General features: G+C 41.7%; 1 protein-coding gene across 1 annotated transcript; it reads left to right on the top strand.

Annotated features, from left to right (window-relative positions):
• Positions 1 to 27,376, top strand: RDH10 (retinol dehydrogenase 10). Its single transcript, XM_060610729.3, has 6 exons — positions 1 to 1,078; positions 2,684 to 2,919; positions 22,560 to 22,658; positions 23,862 to 24,007; positions 25,748 to 25,879; positions 25,991 to 27,376. The coding sequence occupies exons 1-6, from the start codon at positions 790 to 792 to the stop codon at positions 26,112 to 26,114; spliced, it is 1,026 nt and encodes a 341-aa protein (XP_060466712.1). The 5' UTR covers positions 1 to 789; the 3' UTR covers positions 26,115 to 27,376.

A 27,376-nucleotide genomic window follows, 5' to 3' on the forward strand; every position in this document is an offset into this window, starting at 1 on the left:
GGGGAGGGCCGAGCGGAGGGAGGGCCGATGCCGCCGCCGGCTCTTCCCGGTCGAGGGTTATATAGCTCGGAGCGTGGAGCCCGCTCAGAGGCGGCCGGGAGCGTTCCGACTTGCAAGCGGCGCGGCGCTGCGCTGCGGAGCCCAGTGCCCAAGTGACAGCCGTGGGGAGTGCAGGGCAGGGGACACGAGACCGCGGGGGCAGCTGCAAGCCGTTGGGCAGCGGTCGACTGCGCCGAGCGAGTCGCCCCTTCCCGGCGCTCCCGCTGCCCCGCACCCCACTCTCCCACCGTCTCGCAACTTGGGTCAAGTTGACAACTCCCGAGGCGGCCGGCGGGCCCGTGCGGTCTCCGCTGCGCGCCCCTCCCCCGGGGTGAGAGGGAGCCGCCGCGCCGGCTCCGGGGACGCTCGGGCGGCTGCGGCTTGGCCATGAGGGCAGCGCGCGCCGACTAACTCGCGGCTGTCACCGCCGCTGCAGCGGGACCGGCCGGGCGGGCGCTGCGGGACGGACGGGCGGGCGGGCGGCCGCCGGCAGGAGGCGCCGAGCCGGGCGGCTGCAGCGGCGGGCACAACCCCGGGGCCACCGCGCCGAGCCCGGGCGGGAGTGGCCCCGCGCAAGCAGGGAGCGGCGCCGCGCACTCCAGCCCGGAGGGCACCTCGAGAGAGGGCGCGGGGCGCAGCCTTCTGGTCTGGGCGGCTCTGACAAACGCCCCGGGGCCGGGAGCCGGGCTGCCCTGCGCGGGGTGAGCGCGGACGCGGACGCTGGACTCGTGCGGGGTTCCGGGCGTCGCGATGAACATCGTGGTGGAGTTCTTCGTGGTCACTTTCAAAGTGCTCTGGGCGTTCGTGCTGGCCGCGGCGCGCTGGCTGGTGCGGCCCAAGGAGAAGAGCGTGGCCGGCCAGGTGTGCCTCATCACGGGCGCCGGCAGCGGCCTGGGCCGCCTCTTCGCGCTCGAGTTCGCCCGGCGCCGGGCGCTGCTGGTGCTCTGGGACATCAACACTCAGAGCAACGAGGAGACGGCGGGCATGGTGCGCCACATCTACCGAGACCTGGAGGCGGCCGACGCCGCGGCGCTGCAAGGTAACTCGGACCTGCGCCGGATCAAGCCTCGCCCCACCCCCGAGCCCTCCCCGGGAGGGCCCCAAACCCCATTGCCCTGGTCAGCCCGGCTCGTCTTCGGCGACTGGAGTTGGCCCCCTGGGAAAGGAGCACGGTCACCTCTGTTCTAGAAGGGGGAAGGTGTGCCGAACCCTTGTCTTTACGGGGGTCCTCTTTGGGGGCGAATGTCGGGTTTCCTAAACCCTCTGGGGATATCGGGAAGGCAGAGCTTGTTAGCACAGGTGTGAATCCTTAAGAAATGGCTCACTCGCTTTTGCGATGGGAGACTAAGGAGTCTGGGAAGTTGTTCTCAGACTCGACTGATGCATGTCTGTGTGTTACTGTGGTCTGAACCGCTGGGGCTAGGGCGGCATTGATGATTTCACTATAACTTTAGCCGCCAGAAAATAATTACATTGTTGCACCACAGACAGGTAAGTGCTTTAGTTACATTCTCAGCCTGATTGAAAGGGGTGCTGCCTCTTGGAAAGCGCTTGGACGATTTAAGCCTCATTGTAAATTTATTCCGTGTTTTTGATAACCTCAGGAAATCTGCCTCACTGTATACTTCTTAACTAACCTGAATCTGAGGGGTTTTGTTTTTTATTTCTTGTTTTTTAAGCCAAAGCGGAGACCATAACCAACCGTAAATATTGGTCAAGGAAATTTGATAATGGCTCTTGCTCTTTGACAAAATTTTTCATTTCCGGAAAATACGTAGAACTATACGGAGGAGATTAACTTGGACCCCACCCCTCCCCCCATATCGATCAATTTTCACCATAAGTATTGGCACCTGCCTTTTAGGCCAGAAAAGCAAAGGTCAAAACTGTTACATTTTCAAAAGTGGTATGGAAGGGTAGCAAATACAGATTTTTGTGTCCCCTGCTGAAACCTAAAAGATAAAGGTATTCAAAAACCAAGAAAGAGATTTGGGCTTTCAAAATTGAGATCTTCTGTGGTAAAATTGCATATTTACCTGTAAACTTGATTTATGCGAGGTGCTTCTGAGGAGAACTCAGATTCCAGTGAAAACAAACCAGTGACCTCCATTCTTTCATGAGAAGCTTTAGGTTCATTTCTTGGGTTTGGATGACTTCAGATTGTTAGCTACAGTTTTGATTTGTGAGCCTTAAGGAGGGTTCCCATTTTGAAGGTGCTCTTACTAAAAGAAAAAGAGCCGATTCTGGCCCCTGGTCCTCAAAAAAAGAGGAGTGTGTAGTATTTGTGTTTGGGAGGAGGGGGGTGTTATTCTCTGGGCTGAGATCAGTTCTTTCCAGGTGTCTTTAGCTCCAGGAAGCTGATCCCATGAGGTCTGACTTGTATTGGGCTTGTCACAATTACATGATTTTCCCCTAAGCAAAGTTATCCAGTAAATTGCTATAATTCCCAAAGACTCTTGGGGGAGGAAGGCAGCTGTAAGTTCAGTCATTGGCAAGCCTTATGGTGTTAGAAATCTGAAGCTCACTGTAGTATTTTTGTTTTGTGTGATCTTTGTCCTACTGATTGCCACGTGACTCACATTTTGCACCCCCCACCCTTTCTCTGTTCCATTTTTTCCCCCGTCATCTGGACTTCCGAGGACAGCTGGAAATGGTGAGGAAGAAATTCTGCCCCACTGTAACTTGCAGGTTTTTACCTACACCTGTGATGTGGGAAAGAGGGAGAATGTCTACCTGACTGCAGAAAGGGTCCGCAAGGAGGTTGGCGAGGTCTCAGTCCTGGTCAATAATGCCGGCGTGGTCTCTGGGCATCACCTTCTGGAATGTCCTGATGAGCTCATTGAGAGAACCATGATGGTCAATTGCCACGCACACTTCTGGGTAAATATAAACATCCTTGTTTTTATTACTAGGCCTTCCTCAATGAGAAGGTTGGGAAGGAGCCAGACTTCAATACCATCCTGGAAGACACCTATACTGTTTCACCACAAAGCTTCCTTCTAATTTGCTATTTCCCCATGGTGAATTACACTGTATGCCAGTTACTATCAAATAATTATTTTCTCCCCCCTCCCATGCAGTCTTTCTTGAGAGAGTAAAGGACTGAACATTTTGAGCTAGTTTGAAAGATTGCCATAAAAATAACTAGAGGGAGCATAAAACCCTGGGTTTGTTTATTTTACTTTCTGTTGAGTTTGTAAAACATTGGTTGTTCTTATGAATTCCTGAAGTCAGAGTTTAGGCTTCCAAATTACTGCTCAGCCACATTTTAGAAAGTGCCAGAGATTCTGAGATCAGCATTTGTGGTCCATTGGGAGTGGTCAGGCCACCCTGGCAGTCACTTAACATCCATTGACCAGCCACAGGGTCTGTGGCATTGTCCTGATGGAGTACGTCTCAGAACTGTCTCAGCTTATAAGATGCCTCTCTCAGGAGAACTGAAGTCATCCTGATAGGACCACAGAGTCGCTACATAAGGGGCAGGAGGACGGTGAGACTTGAGGAAGGAGAGACTTGAACCATATCTACTTCTAACTGTCAGAACGACAGCATCTAAGGATGAGAGGGAAGGAGGGCCTTCTGTTGCTCTGGGGACAAAATGAATCCCAATTTTCCAGCTAAACTTCAGTAATGTTGGGTGTGAAGCTCTCCCCCATAACTGTACACTGTTGACCCACTTTATTCTCTTCCTCCTCTGAAGTAATTCCCCTTGATTTTCGTAGATAGGTAAGAGCCAATAAGGAAAGGGTAAGGAGGTAGGATGTTGCGTTGTTGTTTTGTTTTGTTTTGGTTTTTTTTTTGTATTTCCCATAGGTGGATTAGCCTTCTAATGAAACACAACAAAGAACTGTTTCTTTTAAATAGGTCACATTAAACCTCATTAATTTTTTAGCAACTGCTTAAAAACTTAATCTGGCTTTAGAAGTGCTTATTCAAATGTTGTTCCTTGAATATCAAACCATTTCTCTGATCCTGAAAGAAGCTTCCTTTAACGTTTTATTTTCAAACATGAGCTCTATTTAACCCATTTTCAAACCTCAAGAAATGAACACATAAATGACTTAACTAACTCATATTGATCTTTTAAATGAGTAAGGAGATTACCAAATACAGTTTGGGGGAACTTAAGTGTGTTTTGGTGGGGGGGCGCATGTGCATAGGTGTGTGTGTGTCTGTCTGTCTTGTGTGCAGTGGGGGGTGGGCAACTGAATAAAAGTCCCTGCTGCCATGGGGTCCACAAGAACAAGTGGCAAGGGGGTGCATCAGGTGAGTAAAGGGCAGTACAGATGAATAAACTTGGCAATACAGTTTATCAAGAATCCTATGTATTGACAATTCCGAGTAAAACAAGCAGCCACCATTTGAAATAACACATGTGAATTGCAGGTGGCCTTGTAGTTTTTGTATTTGAACAAGGATGGAAGTGCCTTAGAAATTCCAGTTGATTTTAGTCAGCTCGTCATCCTTAAACAGATATACAGCCATTGGTGGGCTAGTTGTGAACCAACACCAGGATTTTTTTTTTCTCCGTAGCCTTTGACTGAGATGATCCTCAGTTTCTGAACCATAAACTTTGACCTACCCGGTGCTCTAAAATTTAGCTATCTTGCCTACTTTCTCTGTATGATTACTTTTCTGAATTGTAAAATTGCAAATGAAACCACACTTTTAAAGAAACCCCATACAATCTGCAGTTAAATACTTTGAAGAGGAAAGCAGCCTTTTCTCGCTAGACATCCTATAAAATGGGAGCTAATTTAGAGTGTGTTAAGCACAGAAAATCCATAGCTTTAGCTTTGAAAATGCACATCATTTGATATACTGTACTCTAATATTGGACTACTTTCTAACCTAAGGAGAAAATTGAATCAGGTCTCTGACAGAAAAATTATTGTGGAATTGAATCTGTATACTAAGGAGGAATATACCACCTTCCCAGAGTCCTTACTTTGCTTTGAGATGTTGCTTAACTACACAATTTAGGGAGTTCTTGGAAGCCTTGACCATAATGACGTCACTTCATATTAAAATATGGGAGGCTCCTGAATTCTCCAGCTGTTTTTCCCCTAAGCATCTAAACTTAAGAATTTATTTTCAATATTGAGTCAGAAAATTCATTTTAGAGTTGGAATTTCTGACTTCTTGCCGAGACTTACAAACCTTTTAAGAAGTTGAGAACTAGCAACTAAAATTTAAAGGAAGACTTACTATAATTTTTACAGGGACTGGCGGTGGGGGTGGGTGGGTGGGTGCACATATGCAGTGATGTAAGAGCTACCTGAATTCAGCTTCCTTTCCAGTAATCCTCTTTAACAAAAATGTGTGTGACAACTGTCTAAAGATGTATTGGTTTGTGCTGTTTTCCTTCCAGAGAAAATAACCAGTGTGTCTTTTTACTGTATTTGGCTGGGGGAAAGAAGTTGCCCCGTTCACTTTAAAAAGTAGATCAGCTGAGCAAACAGTTGTGTAGTCATTTGAACAGATTGTCTGGAGCCAGACTTCTAAGTAGCAGTCGATGTCTGTTTTCATAAAACACTAAATGGTATGTTGATGGCGACCCAGAGTTAAAGTCCCATGTAGTGAATTGGAAAGCCGTGTGGACTTCCACTGAAAAGCTGTGGGTGCTCCTACTTCCAAACCCTTCTACTACTGGCCCTGCCTGGAGACCCTCTTCCTCCACTCTTCTACCTTTTAAGGCCTAGCTCAAGTTCTTACTATAATCTTCCCTCCCCACTCCAGCCCTTTTCTGGCATTTTTGCATATTAGAGCTGCAAGGATCCTTAGAGATCATCTTATTTTCCAATCCCTTATTTTCTGATGAAGCTGCAGTTAAATGACTTGTCTAAAGCTTTTTCTCTTCTTGCCATTATTTAAAAAAAAATTTTTTTTGTTCACGTTTATTTATTATTGAGAGACAGACACAGAGCATGAGCAGGGGAGGGGCCGAGAGATGGAGAGACAGAATCCGAAGCAGGCTCCAGGCTCTGAGCTGCCAGCACAGAGCTCCATGTGGGGCTCGAACTCACAAACCGCGAGATCACGACCTGAGCCGAAGTCAGACACCAGAGCCACCCAGGTGCCCCTCTCTTCTTGCCATTATTAATCTCTTACAACATCTCTTAATTCTCCTCCTTTGTGGCACAGTACATGCTCTTTTGTGTAATTTTTTATGCATTGTGCCCTGAAATTCTGAAATAGATGGCAAGCTTTCTGAAGGCAGTTTGTTATATGCTTCTATTTGTTTTCCCCTGCCTGCAATAGAACTCTACTCCTAAGACTAAACAAACACTCAATAAATGTTTGATAGTATAGGCTAGACTTCTGCTTAAATATTTAGAAGATAGCCTACTCAGAGGATACTCACAGGGACCTGTCTTCTGAAATTTCAAAAGGTAGTAGGCATTATGTTGGACTAATTCAAGCTGCATAAGATTGAGGAAATTTCAAAATGGGGCTGGCTCACATTCATAATTGTTTGTATCTCCTTTTGTTTTCCTATACAACTTTTCCATTCTCCCGGCCTCGCCTGTGTGCTCGTATTTACTGTAGTATATTAACTCTGCTCATTGGTGCAAGGCTAGCGACTGTGAGAAGGCCGGTGTTGATAAACCAATTTGAATCAAGCTCCAATTGAATTTACGGCAACCATTCATATTTCCTAATGGCTGGGCCTCAAGGAGAGGATTTTTCCTGTGTTCCTTCCTTGATTCTTAACCTCGTAGTCTGTACTTCTAAGCAATTAGAAGTTTTCACAGTACTTGCCGTTGTTCTGCACAGCCCTCCAGTGTCCTGTGATCCTTCATCGTCCAGTATTCTTCCATCACCAGCAGCTCTCCTAGGAACCTTCTCTTGGTCACCAGTTAAGAAGTGATAGATTTGTGATGGATTCTAGTCAGTATAATCTGTTGTGCGACATTCATGGTTAGGACAAGACCAAGGAGAATGTATGCAATACGATGCACATTAATTGGGGCATAATCACAGAAAACATTCACTTAGGGTCCCTCTGTATCTCTGTGTGCTACAAAAACTTGAAAATACCTCTCTAGACTCCTTTGAAATATGGCAGGTTGGCCTCCATACAGGAATTACAAACCCATGTTTCCCCCCAAAACGTTAATGTTGCTTCACTTGTTATTTTTTTAAGAGGAGTCCAATCTTAGCTTGCTGTTTTTGCGAGACATAGTTTATCTGTAGATCCTTTTTGACCAGAGAGCTGCATTTGGCCTTTATACGTGAGCAGCAAATTGATCCCTGATTAACCAAAAGGGGGTAGCAAAAGCATTTAACTCCAGGCCTTTTATGTTCTGCAGAAATTTTGCATGGTTAAGGGCTAAATCTGTCAAATAGCTAGTCGGTAATTTACTTCTATTGATATGGTAGTCAGACAAGATAATTGGTAGTTAATTAATAGACCACTTAACTTAAAAGGTTTCACAGTTTTAAAATACTAATTACTGAATTAGGCATTTATCTATATCCAAATGTCTAAAGTCTATTTAGTTAAAATCCATCCAGGAAAAGTAAAAGCCCACCACCTAGATCTGAGTAATGTAGCACTTAAAGACATTAGTGCTATGGTAGTACCTAATATCTCATGAATGGTCCCTAATCATTAGTGTTTAAGTTCCTATGTGATTTACTGGTTTTTAATCTCAAATACTGTATTGTTCTCTGGTTAGAGAAACCTAGTTTTGTTCAAGTCCTCTTAGGTTTAGAATTAAAAAAAAAAAAATCCTTTCTAAAGTGTTCATATAAAACTACTAGGCCAGTACTTCCTCCTTCAAACCATAATATTAAGAATTGTTATACCAAATGTTTTATAAAATATTATTTTCCTATCTTACAATAGCTACTAAAAGGTTAGAATTCATGGCCAATTTTTAAGTCTCTGATAGAACGGGTCTGTTAAATAAATAACATGCATAAGTATCATGTTTGAGCTTTAGAAATACAGATTTTTTAGGTCTTGAACTGAACTGCAAATTGACCTGGGGTGTGAATACTCTATCTTATTAATTCTTGTGAGCCCACTTCAGAATATCTCTTAGGTAGCAACCACTCAGGTACTTGGGACTGTGTCCCTAAGAGGGTCATTTCATAGCCTTGTTTCTAACATAGAATAAGATCACATGCCCATCGAACATCGAGTTTCTGTGTTCGGTATGTTACATGCTAGGCCCAAATCTATTGCTACTAGAAATCAGTATCTATGACCTGATAAAACATCACTTTACATAAGTGGTATGAGCAGAGAACCATCCTCTAAAAATCTTTCCAACATTTTAGATACATGTTTTAATCTGTGTCTGGTTACCTCAGTTGTTCAGAAAAATATTGCTGAGTAACCAATGTCATATGAAGAAGTAATAGTGCTCCCGTAATTGCCAAATCCAGTGTGCAGCTTGATCATTCTACAGAATGTGATCCTGTTAACCATCTCTGAAACTCATCTTTAGTTTCCATAAAAAGCCCACTTTTTCCTGCTTCTCTTGTCTTCCCAGTCCTCCTGGCCTCCCTGCTTCTGAGATGTAATGACTAGGATTGCATACTCAGACCTCTTCTCACTGTGTACCTCTAGCTGGGTAATCTGTTTATTTCAATGGCTTCATCTGATTTCTGACACAGTTCCCAAGTTCACACACCTGTCTTGGCTGTTCCACTCATTCCCTAAAATCAACAAATCTCAAAACTGAACTCACTTCTTTTTGCCCCTTCTTGAATTCCCTGGTGTGGCCAGTGCCAAACTTGGGAACATCAGCAGTATCTTTAATTCTCCATCCTGCCCGCATTCATGAGTCCTGACTGTTCTGTTGCTACCATGTACTTTGATCCCCTCCTTCCCAGTCCCGCCTTATCCCATGTGCTTCCATCACCTCTTGCCTGGACTTTGGGAGGAGTCTCTGAACTTCTTTCCCTGTTCCCAGCCTTTGCTCTTCAATGTAGGGTTATCTTAGCAGACTCGAATTTGTTATGTGCCTGCTTAAAGATTATGCTACCCCAAACCCTTGGGTGACCATATTGTTCACAGCATGAAGTCCAGGCTTATTAGCATGGCAGCTTAGATCTTCTAAAGCTGATTTCCACCTGCCTTCCAAACTCATCATCTATCATATCTCCTGGTCAACCCAAAACTCCCACAGGGCTGGATGCCTCACTGTGCCTTGATGGAGCCCTGAGCACTCCACTGTCTGCCATTTGAGTCCTGGGAGACAAAAGAAGTTGAATAGTTTAGACAAAATGTATCACTACTCCTGAGAGAGGAAAAAAATATTCATAATATTTTCGTGTTAACTTAATAGTCTCTTTGTATATTAGGGTGTAGTCCTTGTAGAATAGTTTAAAGTTCCATCCAGGGAATGGCCCACTCTTGTTTGATTATGTCCTGTTATCTCGATTCCTGGAAGCGGAGTTGATGTTTGTTCTTTTCTCCCTCATTATTTCTTCATCTAGGGCTTTATCCATTATCTGCCCAAGTAGAAATTAATCTACAGGACATGTCAAAGTGAAAGCATTCTGTAACCTGTGCTAATGTTAACACTGATTGAATAGCTTGTTCAAAAAGCTTGAATGGAGTGTGCCTGGGTGGTGTCCTTTGCTGTTCATTGCAGGATTGGGTCACTGGGGCCTAGGGAAGAGCTACAAACCCTGTGGCCAAATACTTAACTGCTCATATTCTCCTCATTTATTCTCTCCCTTTAAATTTGTTTTTACCCTAACCATTTTTCAGACTTTTAAGATCTTTGGCAAATTCTAGTGAATTGACTTTAGTTAACTTGAATACAATTCCTTTCAAGAAGTTTAATAACCTCACTTGGGACTTAGAATAATTTTTTAAAGTAGGGAACCCCTTTTTATTTGTTTTTTCCTTGAATTAAAGAATATTAACAGACTCCTCTAAAATTTCTGCTCTGTTTCTTTCAGAAACCAAAATTAAGCTTTGTTCAATTATAAGTAGCCAGTATGCCTCTGTTTAATTCAGATACCTGCCTACGTGGATAGATGTATAGATGACATGTTTGTTTTCTTGATTTGGAATGCTTGATGAATAATAAGGCACATGACTATGGTGTATTTATAGCCAGCAGACTAGAAAAAGTTCATTTGAGCCACTGTGTTAAGTCCTAAATACCCAGGATGTTTTTGGAACCCCAAATTGTATGTACTATGCTGAATTTCCACTAGGGGGTGTCCTGGCAGGGTGGATTTGTATCTTCTTTCCTTGTGCACACACAAGCGGTAATTTTCCCAAGATAAAGGGCCTTTTGTAGCTAATCTTTGTAGTATGACAAACTCTGATAGTCCTTAAGAAATCGGGAACTACTCCCTGTATCAACTGAATGAGTTAAATCCAATGTTTTGAGCCTGGAACTCTAGGGATCAGATTAAAATGTGTTAATCTCTCTTGGTTTAATTACTGATTTTTTTTTTTTTTAAATGTCAGAAGTTACTATAGGAGTTAGCTATTCAAAGAACTAACCCTTTATAGTTTCTATTATCATCTGACCTAAAGATTCCTTTTAGGCTGAGACTTCTTGTAAGCATAATGGGAAAATAACTCAGAGGGTGGTATCTTGTAATTCTTTCTTTGAAAATCTGTAGTGGACAGGTAGAGTGTACAGGCAGTCTTTGGAGTGGGCCAGCCTTAGAGAACTTTGCTATATTGTGGCCTCATACTTAAGATACCACTGTTTGGAGTACAGGTTGTCAGAGCAGGGCTGTAGGATTTAATCCCAGTCACCTTGACACATTTGGCCAGCCATTGGGTCCCGGTCGGCCTGGGTTTGCAGGCTTACGCCATCCCAGCCCTGGAGGGTGTACCTTTCAACACAGGAAACACTTATATCTTTCACTTGATCTTACCCAGCATGGCCCATTCTTAGATTCCTTTTTCATTTTACTTTATTTGTCAATTCTCTTAGAAATCAAGTTCACACCTGTCAGGGACCATTTTCCTAAACGCTCTGAGACTAAAATTAAGTGAACCACAGGGAAAAAACTGAATATCCTCTCCTAATGATCATAAAACTTTCAACACTGCAGCAAATGCTGCTAGAATATTTAACAAGTCAGGGCAATTACTGCCGCAGCCTTGAGTGCTGTCAAATTAGCCCAACTGACAAGCCACTTACGATGAATTCACATTTGGAAACAAAACATTACTTGGTCTGTGAAACTTTCAAAGATCACACAAAATGATGCATGAAAGATGGCCATGGTGTTAATATTGTGAAGGTTGTTTTTTGTGGGGGTTTTGTTGTTGTCTTGCTTTTGTTTTGCTTGGTTTGGTTTGGGGAAACCGTGCTGTTTCTCTCTCATTTGCTGCTTGCATAAAAACGTGAATTTTTCTTGCCTTTCTTTCAAATAGCTTAGTACTGGAATTTTTAAATATTAACAAGGTTCAGCTTCTTAGTGTTATTCTAAACAATGGGGCTCAAAAGAACACTTCCCAAATCAGTGTAACTGGGAAAATATTTGTGGTATAACTTATGTAAGCACATGGGTATTTTGAGGACAACTGAAACTTAAAATTCAAAGCCTGAATTTTCCCACCTGCAAATTGCACTTAACATACTGCCCCCTACTGATTTCTCAAGGGTTTTTAAAGACGAGATAGTTCTATTATCTCTTGGGAAAAAGACACATCAGGTATAATAAGTTATCTTAAAATAGTTCTGTACTAACTTTTAATATTTTTATGTTTGCTAGACTCTTCTCTGTCAGGTGTCGTAATTTATATTTTCAGTGGTTGTTTCTGCTCCTAGTAAAAGAGGACTGGAGGAGAGAGGGTTAGAGGAGAGGTGTTACTGGAAAGCGTTGTTGTTTCCCAGCAGCATCTAGGGTTCTGAATGGAAGGGGCTGGGCAACTGAAACAGCTGCTTAGCAATATGGTTTTGAGGCTTCTTCTGGTGGTCAGCTACTGGCATTTTGCCGGAAGCGTGGTCTGGTGCTGTGTGGAGGGCAGGGAGGCCTGGGAGCCATACATAGTAAGAACCAGGAACTGCAGGAACTTGAAGAAACAACATCACCAAAAATAGATGGCACTTGTAACCAAAATAGCCTGTAAATATATGCTTAATGAGTCTTGAGTGCATTTACTATACTTTTATATAGCACTTAAATTTTACAGACCCTTTCATAAACACTCTCCTCTCATTTGAGCCTCAAAGCAACCCTGAATTAAAGAGAGCCATTATCCCCATTTTTATGGATGAGGAAACAAACTGAGAGAGATTATAGGACTAGCCTAAGGTCACCCCTGGGGAAAGAAGAACCTAGGACCCAGACCCTCATCCCAAGACTTTAGTTTAGAACTTCTACAAATACTTAGCTGGGCCACCGGTTCAAAGCTCCTTGTCAATTTTCTTCTGTGAGTCACTTATGAAAGAATCCCCCTTCAAATGCTGATTTTTTTTTTTTTTTTTTTTTTTTACTAGCTTAGTTCGTTTAGCAATGACTAATGAACCCTAGCTTAATATCTCCAGAAAGTTTGCTCCATAAATTAGACAAGAATGTAAAATTCTAGACTAAAGAACCAGCACCTCATCAGAATTTTATTACTAAAGCCCAGTTCATGTGTTTTTTCCCTGCCTTTTCTGTAATTTTTCATGGTTTGCATCTGAGATGGTTACCTCATTGAGAAGACTGTAGGATATTCTCAGTCACTTGGCTTCCTTGCTTTTTCTGGTTCACATGTCGACATTGACAAGCTGGACACAAAAGGTAGCAAATAAACAGGGCACTTCTATGAGGACTGGCTGCACAAAGTTCTAGAAATACTTGGTACCATAAAGTGTCAGTAACAGGATGATTTGAGTTTTGTTTTTTGTTGGTGTTGTTTTAAAGCTTATCTCCTGGAAAATGTAAAACTTTTATTCTGTTACATAATAATCTTACGGGATTAGAATTCCAGATAACTCTATAAGCTTTGCCTTTGGAAATGCTAATCATGGATTTTCAAAATTATGCAGTTTTGCCCAGCTGCTGTTGTCCAAACTTCTGGCCCAAGCATCTGATTTGTAAAGGGCTGTTTTCCTAGGTGGGGTTTTTTCATAGGCTTACCAAAGCATGAAAGCTTCAGAAAGGTAAATGTGAAAAATGGAAAAGGTAAAAGCTGAGGTGGAATGGCCCTAAATTCCTGGTCTTGAAAGCTGAGCCTTCAAAGCCTCTGTGGATGCAGGGAGAGGACTTTGAAGCCTCCTAGGTCTCTGTTTGCGAGCCTGTTCTAATGGCTAAGGGGTTGTCCTAGTCCATTTGCACTGCTGTAACAATGCCATACACTGCATGGGCTATAGACAACAGAAATTTCTGTCTCACAATTCTGGAAGCTACAAGTCTAAGAAGATCAGGGTGCCAACAGATTTGGCATCTGGTGAGGGCCCACTTCTTAGTTCATAGACAGCTGTCTGCTGAAACCTCACATGGCGGAAGGGGTGAGGGGTTTCTCTGGGGTCTTCATTAGAAGGGCACTGATCCCATTCCTGAGGGCTCCCTAAGGCCCCACCTTCTCACGCCATCACTTTGAGTATCAGATTTTAACATGCATTAACATTCAAAACGACAACAGAGGGGCTTGCCACTGCTAAAAATGGATCCAAGGCAAATATACAGAGAATCAGTCCATAAACTCTCATAGTTGTCTGTAGAAGGCACTGGGAGCCCTTGACATTGGTTTGAACCAGGCTTTATCTTATAAACATAAGAATGGAATGGTATGGAGAGTGGGGCTTCCCAACCCCTAATATCCCGGTTCAGAGAGTGAGGGTAGGATAGAGGGCAGCAAACTTAATCTTCCAATTCTGCTGAGTTTGTAGGAGAAATTGATCTGAAGCCCCTTGAGGTTTAGAGTAGACAGATTCCCTAGCTCTCGCTAGAACCCTGTGCTCAGCCTGTGTTCCAGAGCAGTGGCAGTAATGGCATCATCTGGCAGATTGTATGTTAGAAAAGCGGACTCTCAGACCCCCTCCCAGACCTCCTGGGCCAGAATCTGTATTGGACTCGGATACCGGGTGATTCTTTGGCACATCAAAGTTTGAGGAGGAACCGGTCTTGAATACGCATTTTCCTTCTCACTTTCTCAATATTCTCCTTACCCTGCCTTTTTGTTTTTCTTTCCTGAGCTAATCAGCCCTTTAGAAATCTCCCAGACAAGAAAAATGCCAGACCACACACTCTGTGTTCCAATCTTACTCTAGGTTTATTATTATTATTATTTTTTTTTTTTTTTTAATTCCGGTCCAGTATCTAAAAGGAAGAGTGCAGGTGCACTTTTGCTCCCTATTCCCCTTGGTCACCGTGCCCAGGATGGAGTTTCCAAAGCCCTAAGAGTCACGAAACAAAATGAAGACCATGCATTAAAGAGCTACATTCTTCCTGCCCAGGATAAGTTACAACCTTGCCTATTGTGCATGCCCCTTTCCTCTGCTCCTGGCCCCTGGCGTATCACTGGCATCCAGTATCAGATAATGGAGGGTATGATTTCTCAGACACCTGCTGTACCTAAGAGGAGGTCTTCCTTTTTAGTTTTCACAATTTAGGAACAGTTTAGGTGGTTTTGCCAGAGTTGTGATTGATAAGTGATTAGTGCCGTCTTCTGTGATGAAGCTAGAATATACCAGACCAGTTACTGGATTAGCAATCATTGTCCTTGAAGATATCTCTTAATTTAGTAGTAGAGTGGTAGTTTGAAGGTACTGACATATAAGCTACAACTGATGGGCTTTTGAGCCCAAATTTAAGTTGTGATTTTTTAAGTCCAAAATGCCTTCTGAATCCAGAAAAATGTCATATACTACGAGAACTAAAGCTTAGAAACAGTTATCAGCATGGAACCTGATTTGCTAACGTGCATGTTCCCTCAGATGTTGACGAAAGTTTTCTCTTTAACTGTGCCTCACACAGCATAGAGACCTCATAGACCCTCATCTGTAATGAGTAAATTCTATGTTGTTACAGTACACACTTCAGAATAAGTTTTCAGGAGTAACTTCTTGATTATATTTTTTACTTACGTAACGATTTTATTATTTTTGAAGATTCCACCGTAAGCAAACTAGGAAGCAAGGGAGGATGTAAACTGTTTACACATACGAAATACAGAGGATGATGAAAGGTGATCACGGGGACGTTGCTGGGCCATGCTGTTGGAATGGGGGCAGAGGGACAAAGGAGTCCGGCCCCTACAGAGGGTCTGAGCAGTGGCTGAGCTTGTGTGTGCAGTGTTTATGCCTCCTGGAAGTGGTTAGTAGTCACTAGAGCAGAAGTGGGGCCTCTGCCCTTTGGAAGATCTGTCGTTATTACAAGTTCTGAGATGCGATCTGAGTTTGGGGCAAAGCAAAGGGATTAATGACAACATGTTGTTTAGCAGACTATTTGGCTGCAATTTTGTGGGTTATTTTCATCATTCTGTAAAGCGTTATTAAATAGGGAAAGGGGCCTGAGCTTGAAGGAGATCATGGAACACTCCTTTGATCATCTGGGACTCGGCCAGGGGGAGGGTCAGGGAAGACAGCGCTTCAGGAACAGTGTTCAGCGTTCAGTTTCTTTTAACGTACCGAGCTTCGCTGAGTTTAACCGAGACACAGAAAAACAATGTTTTGCAGATAATGTGTAATTTTGTTAATATGTAAGAGGTTTGAACTCAAGTTCCATTATTTTAAAAGGCACAGTCATGACATCATATAAATGTTTAATGAATAGATTTTTACTGCTTACCAGATGCTGGCATCTACACTAATGGAACTGATACCGTATTGAGTCATTTACGAGAGTCTTATGCAAGTTATACCTCAGTGTTACAACTTGTATTTCGAATGTGTGCTAGGAATCGAAGAAAGCATTATTGGATATAAGTCGCTGTAACATTTTTGAACAAAGAAACCTTGGAGAACCTTCTCTTTTTGTCTCACAAATGAGTTAAAATCAAGATTCAAAGAGGTCAAGTAATAAGGATGGTTAGCTGATTGGCAGTTGGGACCATGTGGACTCCAAAGACCAGTGTACTTTACAGACAGATTGAGTTTTAAGTTACCTCCTTTCCAGCATTTCTGCATAGCAAACCCTAAAATGCAAGGGAATGTTGATGTGTGAGTTGCTGCCTTGGGGTAGATTCATCCCATGCTTTAACAGTGGGAAGGCAAGTTAATGAAGCATTTATTTTTGCTGAATAACTCATGGTGTCATCATCTAGGTGTTCATTTGAAAAGCCCAGCTCTTTTATTAGCTTCTTGGTTGCAGGGCAACTGTAGGAATGTACTAGTGCATGTGTGTTAAGCATTAACTGCTGATGCCTTCAAACGTTAAACTAATCCCCATAGCCTCAAAATAATAACAAAAAGGACAGTAGATGTAACACTGGTATGCATTCAACAGTTATGACATATTCTTTAGCCTCTCTTCTATAGCTAAAGATGGAATGTTTTGTGTCAATCTGATAAGAGATTTTGATGAACGTTTTGTTAAGTCCGAGATTAGTTCCAGGCTTCAGTATCGTGGGGCTCTGTTGCACAATTTGTCTGGAGACTTTCCTGTCTCTACAAACACACCAAATAAGAACAACAAAAAAAAAGCTGTCATTCAATTATAATGGTTTCAGAATTTGTGCTGTTAAGTGAAACTAAAAGATTTAGAGTCAATCAATATATTGCTAGCAAGTACAGATTTAGTTTTTACTTCCTAGTTAAAGATGATTTTGTGGGGCCCCCTGGCTGGCTCAGTCAGAGGAGCATGCAACTCTTGATCTCAGGGTCGTGAGTTCGAGCCCTCATGTTGGATGTAGAGATTACATAAATAAATAAAATTTTTTAAAAGATAATTTTGTAATGAAAACTTTCAACTATCACATTCTGTGGTCAAAGTGAAATTTCTTAAGTTTGGTGGTCAGTATATTTACCAAGCAGATACCTGTAAATCTACAGAATTAAGAGTATTTAGCCATATGTTCCTTTCCCAGGTTAGCTTGGGGGTATGTCACCGTTTTTCAATCTTTAAACACGCTGATGATTTATCCTATTAGCCTTTTTAACTGCGCTCACTATATTTTCACAGCGCCTTCAGTAGTTTGTATGTACTACTGAATCATAGTTTTCCAGGAGCAGTGACTGAGTTTTCAGAGAAGAGTGCCACCAGATGTCATTTTAGCTTTGTAAATAAGCAGTATGTTCCTTTGTGATTCTGATAAAGATAAGTTACTCCAGGAGGCGACAAAGGCAGAAGGAGCAGAACAGCAAGTAGAGTTCTTGCACCAGGTGGAGGGGCCGTGAGGGTGTCCAGTCAGGTGTTCTTTGTGCAGTGGAGTCTTAACTGTACTTTTTTTTTTTTTTTCAAGTTGTGTATATACTGCTGTTAATTTGGGGATTCTGAAAAGCCTTACTATTTTATATGTGCTGATGATGTTAATCCTTTTCCCATCAAAATATGATTTATGACCTTCTTTACAAATGAAAGTCTTCTGTTTTTTGGTGTTCACATGAGAGATAAACACTTTAAAATGATTCTTTTTCAAAGATGCTTTTTCTGGACTTGACCGTAAGACAGTTATACAAACACACAAAAATATGGCATGAGGCCTTTTTCCTACTGTGAGAAATTAACTTTGCTTTTCCCTTAGTGTCCATTAACCTGGCATGGCTTGCAAATATGGAAAACACATTCTAGGTGTTTTACCTACACCTTTAAAATGTCATCAGTCTCGAAATTTCAAAAGCTAGGCTTTGCCAGACACCACATTTCTTCACATTCCCTTTTGTCGAACTTTAGGCTAATTTGTCCTGACAGTGCAGCCACAGGCTGTGTGTTGCTGTGTGTCATTAAGAGCACCAGGAATGATCTGGAGGGTTACAACTGTTGGAAGTTAATTTGGCGTAAACCTAACTTTCAAAGATTTCTCGAGATATGACATGTCATGTCTGTGTCCAGTCACACTTCTGTTTAAGGAATTCTTGTTTATATTATAAATATGACCTTTACAGTTATCTTTCAAAGTGCCCAGTGCTCTGAAGAACCCCGAGGAGCTGTAGCAATATTAGATTTAAGTATGTTTCATAAGAATGTCAGTGTCCATTTGAATGTCCCCCTCCCTCCTTTGTTTTTTCTTTTTAGTCAGCAGTAACAACCCCATCAGCTCGTGGCCAATTATGGTATTGGAGTCATGTGATAAAATTACTCATGAGTATTCAAAGGTCTGTCTCCACACTTTTTAGACAGACGCAGAAGGAGACAGAGATAAGAGTTATCTCTTGCTGCAGATAAAATACTCCCTAGATCTGTTCCAACTTTAAATTCTCCCACCGACAATGCCAATGAATGTATATTGGTTACTGACTCTGAGACCCCCTAGATCGAGAGTCAGCCATTTTTCCTGATGGAGAACTACATGTCCTCTGTTTCGCAGACATTTGAACAGAAGGACGTAGCGACGGAGCGCAGTTCTCCGACTCGGGTTAAGCGTCTAGCTAACTTTGCCAGGCACCACTGACACCAGCTAATAACTCTGCACTTTCTTTAGAGCCCCCTGTATTGGGTGGTAGCTTCTGATCTAGGTAATCCGTCCTGAGAGTGGAGATCACACAGCAGTCCAGGTGTTCAGTGAGTTATCTGAGTTGCCCCTCTCAGATCCACCGATGGTGGCAGACGCATGAATTTATACTTAAGCCGTTTGGATGTACTTTTAGATTTGCCCTTTATGTTCTTTTAATGACTCTTTGAGACAAAGTTAAAGATCACGAACCTTAGCTTGAACTGACTGGTGTCATGGCAACTAGCACTTCACCTTTTGCTGGTCCCCATCTCATACATGCTACAATATTTGTGCACATTAATAATTCATTGCAAAGTGCCAGATTTCTTTGTGCTGTCAGACTGTGTCAAGGACGGAATATGCTGTGCTATCTCAGATGTCATCTACCAGACTGTTGAGGGCAAGAGTAATTAGAAAAGAAAACTAGTCAGGTTACTTGGGAAAATTCCTGAAAATATGATGCTTTCTAGCCACCCATTTATAGCATTTTTCTTGTAAAGTAAGGGATAGAATTAGTGTTGATCAAAGTTTATTTGGTAATGTGCCCCAGACACAAGGCAGGACTTGGGTTGTGGAAATAAGGCACAAGCAGTAATTGCTTGCCTCCATTCAGGCAGCAAAGGAAATGATTAACAGCCTGAGTGCTCAGTCACGTGGATCAGGCTCCAGTGCGAACCCTGAAAACTCAGGTTTAAAAAGAAACCTCAGTGGTCCTGATGTGAACGCTCTTACCTCAGGCTTGCCTTTGCCTGGCACACACTAGGAGCTGAGTGTTTGACCCCAGTTTTGGGAAACCGTGAGTTTGGGTTTTGAGGCTGACCCCGGCCTTGGATGCCTTTTCTCACCTCCCAGTTTCCTCAACCTTGTTTGTTCTCAGCCTTGATAGCAGTGTCATTGTATTAGGCCTATAATTGGTGAGCTTCCTAAAGAATATAGGCCTTTGTCTGAGGATGTAGAAAATGCAATGAAACGACACATTGGATTTCACTTATACAGAAGGTCGTGTTTGTCCCTGATTGGGCAAAGAAATCACATATTTTAAACCAGACATTGACCTGCCACTACGTTTTTTTTTTTTTTTTCTTTTTTGACTCTCCCTCCCTAAAGGAAGCTTTAAAACAAACCTGTGTCACACTTTACTAGCTACTCAAAGTGAAGCATATTTCTCTGAAAAATGTTTACAACCCACAATTGGAAAAGATTTTAGTCAGCCGTATTTGGATTCTTTTCTTCCTCTTTCTCTTTTTTTCCTCCTTCCTTTAAATACAAAACGAGTAGCTTAAATGTCCCTGCAGACTACTTGGTGGGAGGGTGGGTGGGGAGGAAAGCAGGCCCAAGTCACAGTTTTTAGAATACACAGGCATCATACCCTGTGGATACACTAGAACTGTTCTAGTGCTTTAACAATTAAGTGCCGGTAAGTGTAAATTCTGCTTAGAGACAGGCACAGAACCAGCTCCCGTTTTAGCCATCATCATTTGGCCAGATCATAAAACAGTACCTGCCTGTGATAGATAGATGTTCAAGAAACACTTGTTGAATGAGTAAGTTAATACCACCAGACTAATTTCAGGAAAAGAGGAAGGGGTCATTAATCAGTTTTAGAACATGCAACAAATTAAACTTAAAAAAAAAAGTTAGGAACTTGTTAATCTGGTATCACCTACATTTATATGGTGCAGGGGATCTGGATTGGTCATTTAACACCTGCAGGCAACAATGAACGTCGCACACGAGCACAGGGAGGTCATTAGAGCCAAACTGCTCTGTGTCCATGTGTTTCTAGTCAGGGCCAGCTGCCAGCTGGAGTGAGTGGTCACTGGTGATGTGAACAAGCAGGGTCAGCAATTCAGATTCATCAGGTGATTAAGCAGCAAGTTCTTGCCAGTATTCTATGCTGTGTGTCGTTTCTTGGGATTTAATATTGAGACTTTCTACGTACTTAAGAACTTAAAAGTAAGATCCTTTGAACTAAACCTATCCCTGTCTTCTAAGACTAGGCAAACTTTTAATACTTAAAACTGGTCTCCGAATAACGTCAAGAATAAATTTTATACTTTTTAGTTAATCTGGGAACAGTTCATCATAACCAGATACTTAAAAGAAGACTTACAGACTTGCTTACTTAAGGATACATTTTCTTATTTAGATTTAATGATGTTACTTTATTGTAATTCTTAATATAATGGCCATATATAAGCTGTTGAGTCTAAAATTGAACCTATAATGACCTGAAGTACCAGGTCTTGCCTTTTTTGCTATCAAGCAGACCAAAATAATAATTATCGTAATTGCCCTAGCCATTCCCACTAACTACTGCAAAGAAGTAAAAATCCAGCTGAAATGTGTCTCTCTTCCATCCAGTAGTATGCCAGGTCTCTGAAGTACGTAAGGCACATGGTTCACATTCTCTCCTCCACAGGGTATCACAGGGGAGTAATTCTCCCATAATCTTTGAAGCTTCATCTCCCAGCTTCATCTGAGGCAGCCAGACAAATAAATACAAAACAATCACAATCAAAATCCCATAGAACATGTAATTATATGTTATGGTGAATGGTACTGACCATATGTCTTAAAGAAATATGAACAAAATTAAGGTGGTATAGAATTATATAAAGGCTCAACACCTCCAGTAGAGAATTATTTGGAAACTCCTGTGACATAAGCATGTTGAAAAGCATAAGAGGTTTTGTAAACACGTGACTAATATTATACTTTGAATGATGTAGGAGGGCATTGGCAGTAGATTGTCAGATTAGAGAAGAATTCATGGGTAAAACCTCACAGGTGAGAAGGGTGCCCTGGGCAGCAGCAGTGAGGTGGCCCAGAAAAATGGGGTAGGAGTTGGGGCGGGGGAGTTGCATGCTAATCAGGAGGCAGACTGGGGACCACCTTGGGACACTTGACAGACATTCGTCTGGCAACTGTGTGCACCATGGATTGGAACACAGAAAAGCTTCAAAATAAATGGAATGACCGTTTTTGATCTTGTACATGCAAAAATTATTGTAACAAATTAGATATTTATGCAAAAATTCAGTGATCCCTTAGCCAGGAAATCCTCAGAGAGGGGCATGCAACTCTTCTTTAAGTCCAGTGTGTATTGTTTGGGTTTTTTTAACTCCATAAATCATGGGGAGGCTGTGTTGGCAATGGGATATAACTCAACAGTAGACAGATTGCTCTTTGCTGCTTTCTTTTAAGAAGCAGGTTATAAAACTGTTGGGAGCCTGGTGAAGTAGTTAATAGATCATCTTAAGCAATTTGAAGTAATTTTTTTTTTTTTTTTAAATACAGCCTTGTTGTGTCTTGAAGGCAAAAGATCCAGAGGGAAAAAGAGTTTAGCGAATAAGAAATCAATGCCGTCCCTGGGTCTGTTGCCCTGGAACTTCTGCTACTTGCTTGGCTACACTGGCCAGTCACCTGCTTCTGTGGGAAAGTCACTGCCCTGTAAACCTCCACAGAGGGGTGTGTTCATTCAGAATGCTGTAAGCTCTTGTCAGTGCAGTCAGCATAGGACACAGTTTTCATTAAAATGATCCTGTACTTTCATCCCGCGTTTTTACATCCTGAAGTACTTTACCTCCTGTAGATACAGGGTAAGCTGGAGGTCCTCTCACAGACCAGGAGATAGCTGTGTTAAAGTGTCATGAGCATAAAAAGATCTCTGACCTGGGAGTAGTTTAGATTAGCAGATAACTATCACTTGAAAGGTGATAAAGAGTCTTCGACTAACGGCTTTCTTTTCATCTCTGGAGATTGTCCCCAAAAGCTCTTGTGTTACAGTCCTTTTGGTCACGGCTTTATAATAGGCCTGCCATACCAATGATACGGTGTTATGTTAACCAGACACTTCAAGGATCTTCTCTTTTCATGAATGTGTAAGATTTTTAAATGAATTGGGAGACGTTTATTATGTGGGTAAAACATTAGGTAGGATTGGCTTTTAGATGAAACTCACAATGTCAGTTCTAAAGCTTCAATCTTCCTTCTCTTTCAGACCACTAAGGCTTTTCTTCCTACAATGCTGGAGATTAATCATGGTCATATTGTGACAGTTGCAAGTTCCCTGGGATTGTTCAGTACTGCTGGAGTTGAGGTTTGTCTGTCTAATATAAAGCATTTCCTTCCTTCAGTCACTTTATCCCAAATATCCCCAAATCCTGTAAAGAGTACCTGTTGCCCATACATTTATGAAAGCACTCTACCTGTGTGCTGTTTGTGGAATGTTCTGCGATACCCCAGGGCCAGCTGGTGAGGTGCAACTCTAGTATCTTGTGCCATAAAATCACTTCTGCTAGTTTGACAAAGCAGCAGCAGCAGCAGCACTGGGTGGACCAGTCCTCAGTGTGCCCCATTTTCATTAGCAGTTCTGCATGATGGTGGTGGGGAGGTGCAGGGTCAAGAACGAAACCATGGAGGGCAGTGGCAGTGCCACGGGAAACAGATGAATGAGGCCAAAGGTTGACGTTCTGTTTTGGTCAACTTGCCAGAAGTGAGCCATCCTGTATCAGGTCATCAGAGAAGATGGCTACGGCAGATGTGAGGTGTCTCGCAATGTTAGATCTGTAGAACTGGGCTTAATCAAGCCCTGTTCTTCACCACAAATTGTAAAGTGCATGTGTGTGTGTCAGGCTGTGCTGTCTGTCCTGTGGGAGCCTATAGCATAGAGTTAAAAACTGCATGCAAATATGCAAAAGAACACCAAATAACAGATGGCTTCCATGTTCTACATTTCCACTCCTACATTGCAAATGGGACAAAGGAGAACTTTCTATACCGTGTGTTCTTAGGTAAAGGTCTGGCTTAAGTTTGCAAGGTGTAGTTATCATTTTCTTCACTTTACACTAAAAAGACAAGTGGATCATAACAACTTATAACCTAAGCTAGACTCACCTTTGCTCTCATAGAATTAAACAAACTGGATTTTTATTCTCCTTTACTGAACAAGAGGCCATTTGTAAATTTCCAGAAACTTCAAAGTGAACCTTTCTCCATTTTTAGCTTCAGTGTGTTAGCCTTTATAGAATCCTTTGTGGTAACTTCCCCAAAGTAATTTGATACTTGGTCGATGTGGCAAAAAGTGTTCGTCTGCTGTTGCTTTGAAAATATTATTTCTGCACCAAACCACATCAGATAGCTGTCTTTTAAAATGCTTTCCTTTTCTTTGCTTAGTCACCTGTAACCTTCTGTTTCAAACACATAACCAAAGTAATAGGATCACGGAAGCTTGAGTTCAGTGGGTTTGGTGGGGGATCTGTGCACATACTTAGTGTTTCTGTTCTCTCCCCCTCTAACTCAGGATTATTGTGCCAGTAAATTTGGAGTGGTGGGTTTTCATGAATCCCTGAGCCATGAGTTAAAGGCTGCTGAAAAGGATGGAATTAAAACAACGTTGGTTTGCCCTTACCTTGTAGACACGGGCATGTTCAGAGGCTGCCGAATCAGGTCAGTGAGAACCTATCTTATTGATAAAAAAGCTGGTTTAGAAATCATCTTTCCATATTGGGAGAATATGTAGAATCAGATCTTACCCTATAACTATCATTTCACAGTTCAACCTGTCATTTCATTGGTCAAGGTTTGTAAAGTTCCAATGAAAAAGCTTAACAGGTGAGGGTCGGATACCACACAGATACTAACATGAGGAAGTCAGTCTAGAAGCATCAGAAAGGAATTGGCCTCTCTGCACCTTCAAGAAGAAAACATAAATATCCAGGATTTTCCTTAGAAGGCTACTTCCTTAGGAGTTTTTTTTTTTTTTTTTCTTTAGTATTGGTAAATGAATGTGACTTTGATTTGGATCTGAAACAATGTCACTGCCACAAAAGAGTAAGCTTTTCTTTTAAAAAGACCTTTGAATATTGCTCTCCAGATTTGGGAGCTTCCTTTTTGTGGAGAGTATATATAGGTAGATTCATTGTGACAGAATGAGAAGAACTATTTAGATTTACTAAAGACAAAGTAAAATTCCCACCCACTTTGAAAGGAGGCATATGGGAATATAAATGCCAGGTCACGTAGGACTTGAACTAAGCCGGTAAACAAGCTCACAAATCTTAATAGGATACTTGTGAAGACATGCTTACTTTGAGATCTTTCTGGGAAGAATTTGAAAGGCAAAGGAAGATAACTGAACCAGTTCCCTGTTGGTGAGGGCCATTCTTAACACATCCTGAGCCTGGCCAAGCTGGGAAGCAGGTGGAGCTTGATTTGAGTCATTCCAGTCTCAGGCTGACTCCCAGTCTGGACAGGGACCAGACTCCAGCTCTGCCTCTTTTCCCGTGTGTATGTGTGTGTGTGTGTTTCTTCGTCTTATATACTTAGAAGCCAATTGCTGAGAGTGTAAGGAGTCCTGTTTCCTATTTAGCATCATGGCAGGTGTCCAAAACTGTGGTGAGACAATGAAAAGTGAAAGGAGTACGTTATACTATTAGGTTATTTTAATGTGTAATGTAATGGATTCAGCTGAAGGTAGGATGTCTATATGTACTTTGTTTCAGAGACCCCCGAGAAAAAATAACCTTGGAATGTGTGTAACTGACTTCCTTCACTCAGGAAGGTTATGCCAGTATACACGCCATCATTTCAACAACACTTAGCACTGAAAGTTTGGCGTTGGGGTGCCTGGGTGGCTCAGTTAAGTGTCCAATGTTGGCTCAAGCTCAGGTCATGACCTCACGGTTCATGAGTTCTAGCCCCACGCTGGGCTCTGTGCTGACAGCTCAGAGCTGGAGCCTGTTTTGGATTCTGTGTCTCCCTCTCTCTTTGCCCCTCCCCCACTTGTGCTCGGTCTCTGTCAAAAATGTTAAAAAAAAATATATTAGAAATAAATAAAAAGTATGGCATAATGTTTGGGTTGAGTGTTATGCCAAACACTGTCTTCTTTTTCTATTGAAAAAAATAGAAAAATAATATGAAATACATTTTAAGGCATTTTAAAAACATGATTTTCTCATTTTATAGAAAAGCAGACTGATTATGCTTTTTTTTTTTTGTAGCTCGTTTTCCAGACTATGCAAATAAAATGTATTCATAGTAAGAAATTGTGGAAAATACAGAAAAGCACAATGAAGGAAACAAAATGAACCTACATTAGATAACACCGTTATTAATGTTTGGATGTGTATTTCCAGTCTTCCCTAGTTTGTGTTAATTAATTTTATTTTTCTAATGTATAACTTCCAGGAAAGAAATTGAGCCTTTTCTGCCCCCTCTGAAGCCGGATTACTGTGTGAAGCAGGCCATGAAGGCCATCCTCACCGACCAGCCCATGATCTGCACCCCCCGCCTCATGTACATCGTGACGTTCATGAAGAGGTAACTCGGGTGGGGTTCCCTGGTGCACTGCGTCTGTCTCATGCCCGCCCCACCCCTATAACTTCACATGAGACATCACACGTTTGCTAATAGCCCCCTTTCCCTTTTCAGCATCCTCCCTTTTGAAGCAGTCGTGTGCATGTATCGGTTCCTAGGAGCAGACAAGTGTATGTACCCATTTATTGCTCAAAGAAAACAAGCCACAAACAATAATGAAGCAAAAAATGGAATCTGAGAATCGATCTTTTTTGTATGGAATATCATTTCTATCAGAAGACGATCAAGGTATTTCAGTCCTATCTACATCAGCATTATTGACATTCTCTGGATTCCAAATCCATGTTGACTTTTTTTTAAATCAACTTTTTAAAAAATAAATAAAGTGTAAATTAACCGACTAGAATACTTGGAAAATGTGATCAGCAAAAGTGAGCTTACCTTGTTGCCAGCAGGCTCCTTTTCGGCCGAACTCTAAAACCTGTCAAATCTTTTAGACAAGCACTGTGTGACATCTCCAGGCTACCATTATTTTTTTTAATGAGCAGAAAGTCTAGAGATGATAACAACAGTGTGTTTCAGCCGTGTGGGTTTTTTTTTTTTTTTAATCTCCATGGAGTTTATTAATTCTTGTAATTAAACTCTAGCCAATTGACACCCTTGCAACTTCAAGGACTGATAGTGCTCTATTTTCTCATGTTTTATAAGTTTCAGTTTTGCAAAGCCTGTGTGGCTTTTCGTGGTGTTTGTGTGTACAGCTCTTTTGAAAAGGAATTTTGAAATCTCCACCAATTTGAAGTAAATGATGTTTGATTATTACAGTAAAGGTGATCAGGTCTCTTAAAGTCATAATGACTGAAGTGTTAGCCGGATTTTTAATTTTATCTCTGAAATCTTCCCTTAAGGATCTATTACTCTGGAGACCTAGTTATCCACAAAGGTCATACATTTTCTACCTGTGAATTTTGCTGCATACAGAAAGTGCCCTTTCCTCAGGAAGTTGCTGTGTTTCATTTCTCTGAGTGGACTTTTATCTAGAATACATAGCAGCTCTGCAAAGAAACAGTTTCTAAAATTGGGAACTTCCGCATTAAAAAAAAGTCCCCATTTTTGTGCCAACTATGATTACTGAGGGGGAAAAACCATATTCTATGGAGTACGTATGGAAGGGTGTAAAGATTCTTAAAGTTTTATTCACATTGTAGAACAGCAATTGACATTTTTACAGTATTTTTTTGTAAAGCAAACTATTTTGTGCCTTGAATTTGGTAAATGTGTATTAGTGAAATGTTGTTAAAGTGGACCTCTACCTCTGTATCTAAATGTATACCATCCACTTGTAAATTACTATAAACTATTATGTGATTGCCTTTTTTTTTTTTTTTTTAGAATGTCTTGTTTAAATAGCGACCAATGTTTAAGGCTATTAAAATAAGCCATCTTTTACTAATTAATTGGGACGTTTTATAAAGGACTGATTAAATTTAAAGAATTAACCTA

The sequence above is a fragment of the Panthera onca genome, chromosome F2, assembly GCF_046562875.1.
Source record: "Panthera onca isolate mPanOnc1 chromosome F2, mPanOnc1 haplotype 2, whole genome shotgun sequence".
Taxonomy (NCBI): Eukaryota; Metazoa; Chordata; class Mammalia; order Carnivora; family Felidae; genus Panthera; species Panthera onca.